We start from the raw sequence: 11,161 nt of genomic DNA, 5'->3' as shown, positions 1-11,161 counted from the left end.
GGTGCAGCAGGTAGAGCCGCTGCCTCACAGCGCCGGAGACCCGGGTTCAATCCTGACTACGGGCGCTGTCTGTAAGGTGTTTGCACGTTCTCCCCGTGACCGCGTGGGTTTTCCCCGAGTTCCTCATTCTCATCCCACACTCCAAAGGCGTGCAGATTTGTAGGTGAATTGGCTTGGTATAAATGTAAATTGTTCCAAGTGTGTGTAGGATAGAAACAGAGAAACTTGGTGCAGGAGGAGGCTGTTCGACCCTTCGGGCCAGCACCGCCATTTAATATGATCATGGCTGATCATCCAAAATCAGTACCCCCTTCCTGCTTTCTCCCTATATCCCTTGATTCCGTTAGCCCTAAAAACTGTATCTACCTCTCTCTTGAAAACATCCAGTGAATTGGCCTCCACTGCCTTCTGTGGCAGAGAATTCCACAGATTCACAACTCTCTGGGTGAAAAGGTTTTTCCTCATCTCCGTTCTAAATGGCCGACCCCTTTATTCTTAGACTGTAGCCCCTGGTTCTGGACTCCCCCAACATCAGGGACATTTATCTGCCTTCAGTCCCAACAGTTTATCTAACACCATTTCGTGACTAATGTTGATCCCATTCAGTTCCCACTAGATCCCCAGTCCCCTAGTATTTCTGGGAGATTGTTTGTGTCTTACTTAGTGAGTAACCAAAGTACTTATTTAAATGGTCCTTGTTTCCCATTATAAATTCACCTGTCTATAAGGGTCCTACATTTGCCTTCACTAATCTTCTCACATATCTGTAAAGCTTTTACAGTCAGTTTTGATATTCCTGGCAAGCTTTCTTTCATGCTCAATTTTCCCTCTCTTAATTGACCCCTTTGTCCTTCTCTGTTGAATTCTAAATTTCTCCCAGTCCTCCAGTTTGCTGTTCCTCTGACCAATTTATATGCCTCTCCCTTGAATTTAACACCAACTCTAATGTCCCTCGTTAGCCACGGTTGAGCTGCCTTCCCTGTTTTATGTTTACGCCAGACAGGGGATGAACAATTGTTGTAGTTCATCAATGCGGTCTTTAAATCTGTGCCATTGCATCTCCACCGTCAACCCTTTAAGTATCATTTGCCAGTCTATCCGAGCCAATTATGAAGGTATGCGGTATGAATCATACGACAAGGTTCCGCATGGTCGGCTGCTCTGGAAGGTTAGATCCCATCGGATCCAAGGAGAGATCGCTGAATGGATAGCAAACTGGCTCCATGGAAGGAAGCAGAGGGTGATGATGGAAGGTTGCCTCTCAGACTGGAGGCCTGTGACTAGTGGTGTGCCTCAGGGTTCGGTGCTGGGCCAGTTACTGTTTGTCATCTACATCAATGATTTGGATGAGAACAAACGGGGCAAGATTAGCAAGTTTGCAGATGATACAAAAGTTAGTGGTTTTGCAGATAGTGAAGATGGAGTTAAATATAATTGATGTAAAAAATTATATTGTACTAAACTATATCTCACATTAATAGTATTTTTCATACTGTCTAAACACAATCTTTACCAACTGCATTTTGGTAGGACAAATCAAAATAGGACGTACAGGGTAAATGGTAAGGAATTGAGGAATGCAGTAGAACAGAGGGATCTGGGAATAACTGTGCATTGTTCCCTGAAGGTGGAATCTCATGTGGATAGGGTGGTGAAGAAGGCGTTTGGTATGCTTGCCTTTATAAATCAGAGCATCGAATATAGAAGTTGGGACGTAATGTTAAAATTGTACAAGGCATTGGTGAGGCTGAATCTGGAGTATGGTGTGCAGTTCTGGTCTCCAAATTATAGGAAGGATGTCAACAAAATAGAGAGAGTACAGAGGAGATTTACTAGAATGTTGCCTGGGTTTCAGCACTTAAGCTACAGAGAGAGGTTGAACAGGTTGGGTCTTTATTCCTTGGAGCGCAGAAGGTTGAGGGGGAACTTGATAGAGGTTTTTTAAATTTTAAGAGGGACGGACAGAGTTGACGTGGGTAAGCTTTTCCCTTTGAGAGTGGGGAAGATTCCAACAAGGGGACATAACTTCAGAATTAAGGGACAAAAGTTTAGGGGTAACATGAGGGGGAACTTCTTTACTCAGAGGGTGGTGGCTGTATGGAATGGGCTTCCGGTGGAAGTGGTGGAGGCAGGCTCGATTTTATTATTTAAGAGTAAATTAGATAGGTATATGGATAGGAAGGGATTGGAGGGTTATGGTCTGAGAGCAAGTAGATGGGACTAGGTCAGGGAGAATGGTCGGCATGGACTAGAAGGGCCAAACTGGCCTGTTTCCGTGCTGTAATTGTTATATGGTTATATGGTTGTGAACGATTGCAGCAGGATCTGGATCGATTGGCCAGGTGGGCAGAGGAATGGGTGATGGAATTTAATACAGAGATGTGTGAGGTGATGCATTTTGGGACGTCGAACAAGGGCAGGACCTACACAGTGCATGGTAGGCCTCTGGGGAGTGTTGTAGAGCAGAGGGATAGAAAATAGGTGCAGGAGGAGGCCATTCGGCCCTTCGAGCCAGGATCTAGGAGTAAAAGTGCATGGTTCCTTGAGTTGAGTCTCAGGTAGATAAGGTGGTCAAAAAGGCTTTTCACACGCTGGCCTTCATCAGTCAGAGTATTGAGTATAGAAGTTAGGAGTCATGTTGCAGTTATATAAGACGTTGGTGAGACCGCATTTAGAATATTGTGTTCAGTTCTGGGCACCGTGTTATAGGAAAGATATTGTCAAGCTTGAAAGGGTTCAGAAATGATTTACGAGGATGTTGTCAGGACTAGAGGGTGTGAGCTACAGGGAGAGGTTGAATCTCTATTCCATGGAGTTCAGGAGGATGAGGGGTGATCTTATAGGTGTACAAAATCATGAGGGGAATAGATCGGGTAGATGCACAGAGTCTCTTGCCCAGAGTAGGGGAATCGAGGACCAGAGGACATAGGTTCAAGGTGAAGGGGAAAAGATTTAATAGGAATCTGAGGGGTCTATAGTCCAGCCTGTGTGTGTGGCCCCTGGGTCTGATGGTCCAGTCCGTGTGTGTGTGGGCCCCTGGGTCTATAGTCCAGTCTGTGTGTGGGCCTCTGGGTCTGATGGTCCAGTCTGTGTGGCCCCTGGGTCTATAGTCCAGTCTGTGTGTGTGGGCCCCTGGGACTATAGTCCAGCCTGTGTGGGCCCCTGGGTCTATAGTCCAGCCTGTGTGTGTGGGCCCCTGGGTGTGATGGTCCAGCCTGTGTGTGGGCCCCTGGGTGTGGCAGTCCAGCCTGTGTGTGGGCCCCTGGGTCTATAGTCCAGGCCGTGTGTGGGCCCCTGGGTCGATAGTCCAGCCTGTGTGTGGCCCCTGGGTCTATAGTCCAGCCTGTGTGTGGGCCCCTGGGTCTATAGTCCAGCCTGTGTGTGGCCCCTGGGTCTATAGTCCAGTCTGTGTGTGGGCCCCTGGGTCTATAGTCCAGCCTGTGTGTGGGCCCCTGGGTCTATAGTCCAGCCTGTGTGGGCCCCTGGGTCTATAGTCCAGTCTGTGTGTGGCCCCAGGGTCTATAGTCCAGCCTGTGTGTGGCCCCTGGGTCTATAGTCCAGCCTGTGTGTGGGCCCCTGGGTCGATAGTCCAGTCTGTGTGTGTGGGCCCCTGGGTGTGATGGTCCAGGCTGTGTGTGGCCCCTGGGTCTATAGTCCAGCCTGTGTGTGGGCCCCTGGGTCGATAGTCCAGGCTGTGTGTGGGCCCCTGGGTCTATAGTCCAGTCTGTGTGTGGGCCCCTGGGTCTATAGTCCAGTCTGTGTGTGTGGGCCCCTGGGTGTGATGGTCCAGGCTGTGTGTGGCCCCTGGGTCTATAGTCCAGCCTGTGTGTGGGCCCCTGGGTCTATAGTCCAGTCTGTGTGTGGGCCCCTGGGTGTGATGGTCCAGGCTGTGTGTGGCCCCTGGGTCTATAGTCCAGTCTGTGTGTGGCCCCTGGGTCTATAGTCCAGCCTGTGTGTGGGCCCCTGGGTCTATAGTCCAGCCTGTGTGTGGGCCCCTGGGTGTGGCAGTCCAGCCTGTGTGTGTGGACCCCTGGGTCTATAGTCCAGCCTGTGTATGTGGCCCCTGGGTGTGGCAGTCCAGCCTGTGTGTGGCCCCTGGGTGTGGTGGTCCAGCCTGTGTGTGTGGGCCCCTGGGTCTATAGTCCAGCCTGTGCGTAGGCCCCTGGGTCTATAGTCCAGTCTGTGTGTGGCCCCTGGGTCTATAGTCCAGCCTGTGTGTGGGCCCCTGGGTGTGGTGGTCCAGCCTGTGTGTGGGCCCCTGGGTGTGATGGCTGCTCTCTGTTCCAGGTTCGCTGGAGATCGTGCCGGAGGCCACACGGAGACACACCCGCGACGTGGGAGTGACCTTCCCCTCGCCCGACTCTGATGTCAGCCTGCACCGCGGGGGGCGGCCGCGGGAACGCACGGACCCCTGGTCCGGGGACACGGGGAGAGGCAGCAAGCTGGGCAACAGGACTAGCAAACGCCACCCAGGTCAGTGTGGGGGGGGGGCAGTGTGTGGGGTGGGGGGGCTGTGTGTGGGGTGGGGGGGGCTGTGTGTGGGGTGGGGGGGTCAGTGTGGGGTGGGGGGGTCAGTGTGGGGTGGGGGGGCTGTGTGTGGGGTGGGGGGGTCAGTGTGGGGTGGGGGGGCAGGGTGGGGTGGGGGGGCAGGGTGGGGTGGGGGGGCAGGGTGGGGTGGGGGGGCAATGTGGGGGGGCAGTGGGGTGGGGGGGCAGTGTGGGGTGGGGGGCAGTGTGGGGTGGGGGGCAGTGTGGGGTGGGGGGGCAATGTGGGGTGGGGGGGCAAAGTGGGGTGGGGGGCAGTGTGGGGTGGGGGGCAGTGTGGGGTGGGGGGGCAATGTGGGGTGGGGGGGTCAGTGTGGGGTGGGGGGGCTGTGTGTGGGGTGGGGGGGCTGTGTGTGGGATGGGGGCTGTGTGTGGGGTGGGGGGGCAGTGTGGGGTGGGGGGGGCTGTGTGGGGTGGGGGGGGGCAGTGTGGCCTGTGTTACTCACAGTGGGGTGTGTGTTATTCCCACAGTGGGGCATGTCACTCCCACAGTGGGGCGTGTGTCACTCCCACAGAGGGGCGTGTGTCACTCCCACAGAGGGGCATGTGCTAACTGCGTTACTCCCACAGTGAGGTGTGTGTCACTCCCACAGAGGGGCGCGTGTCACTCCCACAGAGGGGCATGTGCTAACTGCGTTACTCCCACAGTGGGGTGTGTGTCACTCCCACAGAGGGGCGCGTGTCACTCCCACAGTGGGGCGTGTGCTAACTGTGTTACTCCCACAGCCGTGGCCTGGTACATCCCTGCCGTTGAGCTGCAGGAGGACTGGCGGAAGGAGAATGTTCCGGAGCGGAGGCAGCGTTGGGGCCGGGCCTGGGGCCGGCAGGAGGAAGCCCCCCGCTGCTGGAGGGAGCCCCTACGGCAGAGACAGCTACAGGAGGCCTGGACCAGCGAGGAGGAGGGGCGCTGGGGCCCAGGGAAGACCCTCTCCTCCCTCATACCCCTCTCCCTGGGGGTGAGTGTCTCGGTCTGTCTCCCCGTCTACGTGTCCACCGCCCTCTGTGGAAATCCTGGACCTCAGCCCCCCTCACCTTATACCCGTGTCCGATCTCCTCACAGGGTAAAAGACGGTACATTCACCCTCTTTATGATTTTGTACACCTCTCTACGATCTCCCCTCATCCTTCTGCGCTCCAAGGAGTAGAGTCCCAGCCTGCTCAACCTCTCCCTGTAGCTCACACTCTCTAGACCACTGGCAACATCCTCGTAAATCTTCTCTGCACCCTTTCCAGCTTGACAACATCTTACCTATAACATGGTGTCCAGAACTGAACACAATTCTCTAAATGCGGCCTCACCAGTGACTTGCAAAACTATAGCACAACAACCCAACTCAGCGTAACAAACAGCTTACAATGGCCGGTGTCCTTGATCATCGTTACTTGTGTGCATATCCTTCATTCATTCATTAGTTTTATATCTCTCTACATCACCGTCTACACCTCTCGTTTCCCTTTCCCCCGACTCTCAGTCTGAAGAAGGGTCTCGACCCAAAACGTCACCCCGTTCCTTCTCTCCAGAGATGCTGCCTGTCCCGCTGAGTTACTCCAGCATTTGTGCCTATCACAACTTCTATGCTCATCACCCTGACCAATGAAGGCCAATGTACCGCAAGCCCTCTTGACCACCCCACCCACCCACCTATGATGCCATTTACAGGGAACTGTGTACCTGCACTCCTGTACCCCTCTGCTCTACAACACTCCCCATGGCCCTGTGTTCACTCCTAGACCCCTCTGCTCTACAACACTCCCCATGGCCCTGTGTTCACTCCTAGACCCCTCTGCTCTACAACACTCCCCATGGCCCTGTGTTCACTCCTAGACCCCTCTGCTCTACAACACTCCCCATGGCCCTGTGTTCACTCCTAGACCCCTCTGCTCTACAACACTCCCCATGGCCCTGTGTTCACTCCTAGACCCCTCTGCTCTACAACACTCCCCATGGCCCTGTGTTCACTCCTAGACCCCTCTGCTCTACAACACTCCCCATGGCCCTGTGTTCACTCCTAGACCCCTCTGCTCTACAACACTCCCCATGGCCCTGTGTTCACTCCTAGACCCCTCTGCTCTACAACACTCCCCATGGCCCTGTGTTCACTCCTAGACCCCTCTGCTCTACAACACCCCCATGGCCCTGTGTTCACTCCTGTACCCCTCTGCTCTACAACACTAAGCCTTGCACTTATCTGCATGAAGCTTCATTGGCCGTTGCTCAGCCCAGGTGGGCAGTTGATCATGATGCTGTGGGGTTGCTGATGGCCCTGGCCTGGCCTGACCTGGCCTGGCCCCCACTGACATGGCAGAGGTCTGGGCCCTGGTGCATTCAGTACCTGTGTTGATGCGTTCGCCTACAGACGCCATGACGTTACAGCTGTGGGGACGTTATTGAGAAGCACGCCGCTTCCACGGACCCCTCTCTCTCCCTGCCCCCCCCGTGCTGACACTGCCCCCCGTGCTGATGCTGACCCTCTCTCTCTCTGCCCCCCCGTGCTCTGACCCCCCCCCGTGTTAATGCTGACCCCCTCTCTCTCTCTCTGCCCCCCCGTGCTGACCCCTCCCTGTGCTGACACCCCCCCCGTGCTGACACCCCCCCCGTGCTGACACCCCCCCCGTGCTGCCCCCCCCATACTGACACTGACTCCCTCTCTCTCTCTCTGCCCCCCGTGCTGCCCCCCCCCATGCTGACACTGACTCCCTCTCTCTCTCTGCCCCCCGTGCTGCCCCCCCCATGCTGACACTGACTCCCTCTCTCTCTCTGCCCCCCGTGCTGCCCCCCCCCCCCCCCGTGCTGACACTGACTCCCTCTCTCTCTCTGTCCCCCATGCTGCCCCCCCCCCCATGCTGCCCCGCCCCCCAGGACGCGCTGAGCATGAAGCGGCCGTGGTTCATCTCGCACTCTCGGGAGCGTGTGCGTCGCTTGGCCCTGCTGAAGGAGGAGAGGAAGTTCCAGAGCGACCTGCAGAGCGAGAGGGACAGGCTCTTCAACCAACCCCCGGCCCGGGGCCACCCACACAGGGGCCCGCAGCCCGGTGAGTGAGGGGCCCGGGGCCACCCGTGCATGGGCCCGGTGAGTGAGGGGCCCGGTGAGTGAGGGGCCCGGGGCCACCCGTGCATGGGCCCGGTGAGTGAGGGGCCCGGGGCTACCCGTGCATGGGCCCGCAGCCCGGTGAGTGAGGGGCCCGGGGCCACCCGTGCATGGGCCCGGTGAGTGAGGGACCCGGGGCCACCCACACAGGGGCCCGCAGCCCGGTGAGTGAGGGGCCCGGGGCCACCCGTGCATGGGCCCGGTGATTGAGGGGCCCGGGGCCACCCGTGAGTGAGGGGCCCGGGGCCACCCGTGCATGGGTCCGGTGAGTGAGGGGCCCGGTGAGTGAGGGGCCCGCAGCCCGGTGAGTGAGGGGTCCGGGGCCACCCACACAGGGGCCCGCAGCCCAGTGAGTGAGGGGCCGCCGGTCCTGTTGCCCGCACAGCTCTGTATCGTCACACCCACCCCCGCTGCGGAAATCCCTCTCCACACTGTTAGAGTCAGAGTGACACAGTGTGGAAACTGGCCCTTCACCCAACTCGCCCATACTGGCCCAACACGCCCCAGCTACACTAGTCACAGAGTGATACAGTGTGGAAACAGGCCCTTCGGCCCAACCTGCCCACACTGGCCCAACATGCCCCAGCTACACTAGTCAGAGTGATACAGTGTGGAAACAGGCCCTTCGGCCCAACTTGCCCACACTGGCCAACAATGTCCCAGCTACACTAGTCACAGAGTGATACAGCGTGGAAACAGGCCCTTCGGCCCAACTTGCCCACACTGGCCCAACATGCCCCAGCTACACTAGTCCCACCTGCCTGCGCTTGGTCCATGTCCCTCCAAACCTGACACTAAATGCTGGAGTAACTCAGCGGGTCAGGCAGCATCTCTGGAGAGAAGGAATGGGTGACGTTTCGGGTCGAGACCCTTCTACAGACTGATGTCAGGGGAGGGGGCGGGACAGAGATAGAATGTAGTCGGAGACTTATCTAAGCAATCTAAGCAATTGCTTGCCAATGTCAGTGCCTCGCCAATTTCAGCGCCTTCACAAGTTATAGGAGTAAAATTAGGCCATTCGGCCCATCGAGTCCACTCCGCCATTCAATCATGGCTCATCTCTCCTTCCTAACCCCATTTTCCTGCCTTCTCCCCATAACCCTTGACATCCATTCTAATCAAGAATCTGTCTATCTCTGCCTTATCAACTGACTTGGCCTCCACAGCCCTCTGTAGCAATAAGTGCCACAGATTCACCACCCTCTGACTACAGAAGTTCCTCCTCATCTCCTTTCTAAAAGCGCGCCCTTTAATTCTGAGGCTGTGCCCTCTGGTCCCAGACTCTCCCACCAGTGGAAACATCCTCTCCACATCCACTTGCCTTGTCAATGTACATGTCACTGCCCTGCCAAGGACATACGTATAAGGTGAGGGGGGGAGGGGGGAGGAGATTTAATTGGAACCTGAGGGGTAACTTTTTCACACAAAGGGTGGTGGGTGTATGGAACAAGCTGCCAGAGGAGGTAGTTGAGGCTGGGACCATCACAACTTTTAAGAAACATCTGCAGTTATTTTCCTACACAAGCTGCCAGAAAAGGTAGTTGAGGCTGGGATTATCCCAACATTTAAGATACATTTAGACAGGTACATGCATAGGTCAGTTTTGGAGGGATATGGACCAAACATGGGCAAGTGGGACCAGTGTACCTGGGGTATGTTGGCCAGTGTGGGCACGTTGAGCTGAAGGGCCTGTTTCCACACTGTATCCCTCTATGAGTCTATGACTAATTGACAACAGGCACCATCCCCCTCCTCCTCCCATGGTCTGTTATAACAAGGGTTGCTGTTTACACACGCACAATCATCACACAAGTACCAGAGTGCAGGAATAGTAGATCACACTCAGGCAGTACACAAGTGTTGCCATGTTTACTGCACTACCTGTATCTTTAAAGTTGTTAGAATCATGCAGTGTGTAAACAGGCCCTTCGGCCCAACTTGCCCACATCGACCACCGTTGCTGGTCTAAACATTCATATCATATCATATATCATATATATACAGCGCGGAAACAGGCCTTTTTGGCCCACCAAGTCCACGCCGCCCAGCGATCCCCGCACACTAACACACTATTAACACTATCCTACACACACTAGGGACAATTTTTATATATACCCAGCCAATTAACCTACATACCTGTACGTCTTTGGAGTGTGGGAGGAAACCGAAGATCTCGGAGAAAACCCACGCAGGTCACGGGGAGAACGTACAAACTCCTTACAGTGCAGCACCCGTAGTCAGGATCGAACCTGAGTCTCCGGCGCTGCATTCGCTGTAAAGCAGCAACTCTACCGCTGCGCTACCGTGCCGCGCTATTTCACTTATGTTGTGTGGTTTTGTGTATCCCAGCTCCTTTACTCAATACCCTGACTGATGAAGGCTGGTTTGCCAAACAATGTGTGTGCTGAACTAACCTCTGCCTCCATATGATCCATCCATTCCCTGCAATTCCATGTGACTATCTAAAAGCCTCTTCAAACACCACTATCGTATCCACCCATTGGATCTTCCATCAGGTCTGTCTCCCCTCAATCTCTGACCTTCCAGAGAAAGCAATCCAAGTCTGTCCAACATCTGCCTGCAGCTGACTGACTGGTCAGCACGCACAAGAGCTCTTCACTGTACCTCGCTCGGTACATGTGACAATAAATTAAACAGAAACTGAAGCTAATACCTCAGTGGCGTCAAACAAGGCTGCGTCCTCACTCCCACACTCTTTGGGATTTTCTTTGCTCTGCTCCTGAAACATGTCTTCGGCACCACAACAGAGGGGATCTACCTGCGTACTAGATCAGACGGCAGCCTCTTCAACCTCACCCGCCTCAGAGCCAAGACAAACGTACGTGAAGCTCTCATCAGAGACATGTTGTTCACCGATGACGCAGCAGTTGTGTCCCACACCCAGCAGGAACTACAGTCACTGATGGACCGCTTCTATTGGGCTTGCAAGGACTTTGGGCTGACCATCAGCCTGAAGAAGATGAACATCCTGGGGCAAGGTACCGAGGCACCGCCCGTCATCACCATCGACGACTACGAACACGATGCCGTCCATCAGTTCACGTACCTCGGCTCCACCATCACCGACAACCTCTCCTTGGACACAGAGATTGACAAGAGGATCGGGAAGGCAGTTACAACTCTCGCTCGCCTCACAACTCGAGTGTGGACCAACCCAAAGCTGACAGTGAAGACAAAGATAGCAGTCTACAACGCCTGTGTCAACAGCACGCTGCTGTACGGCAGTGAGACATGGACTACATATGCCAGACTGGAGAGAAGACTCAACACCTTCCACCTTAGAAGCATCCGCCATATCCTGGGTATATCCGGGCAAGACAGAGAGTCCAATGTGGAGATTCTGTCTCGTGCTGGCCTTCCGAGTATGTCCACTCTACTCAGGCAGCGCAGGCTGCAGTGGCTGGGCCATGTCCACCGCATGGAGGATGGCCGTATTCCAAGACATCCTCTATGGAGAGCTGACATCTGGGAGGAGAACCATCGGCCGCCCCCAGCTACGTTACAAGGA

The 11,161-nt window shown here is 55.4% G+C and overlaps 1 protein-coding gene across 1 annotated transcript in view; it reads left to right on the top strand.

Annotated features, from left to right (window-relative positions):
• LOC144598289 (uncharacterized) overlaps nt 1–11,161 on the top strand; it is a 74,523-nt gene that overhangs the window by 57,753 nt on the left and 5,609 nt on the right. The window contains exons 13-15 of the mRNA XM_078408261.1: nt 4,288–4,473; nt 5,271–5,500; nt 7,405–7,576. Coding sequence (XP_078264387.1) covers nt 4,288–4,473; nt 5,271–5,500; nt 7,405–7,576 — 588 coding nt within the window. The remainder of the gene's footprint in view (nt 1–4,287; nt 4,474–5,270; nt 5,501–7,404; nt 7,577–11,161) is intronic.

The sequence above is a fragment of the Rhinoraja longicauda genome, chromosome 1, assembly GCF_053455715.1.
Source record: "Rhinoraja longicauda isolate Sanriku21f chromosome 1, sRhiLon1.1, whole genome shotgun sequence".
In the NCBI taxonomy this organism is placed as follows: Eukaryota; Metazoa; Chordata; class Chondrichthyes; order Rajiformes; family Arhynchobatidae; genus Rhinoraja; species Rhinoraja longicauda.
The sequence above is the reverse complement of the archived record's forward strand: the minus strand, read 5'-3'. Positions and strand labels throughout refer to the sequence as shown.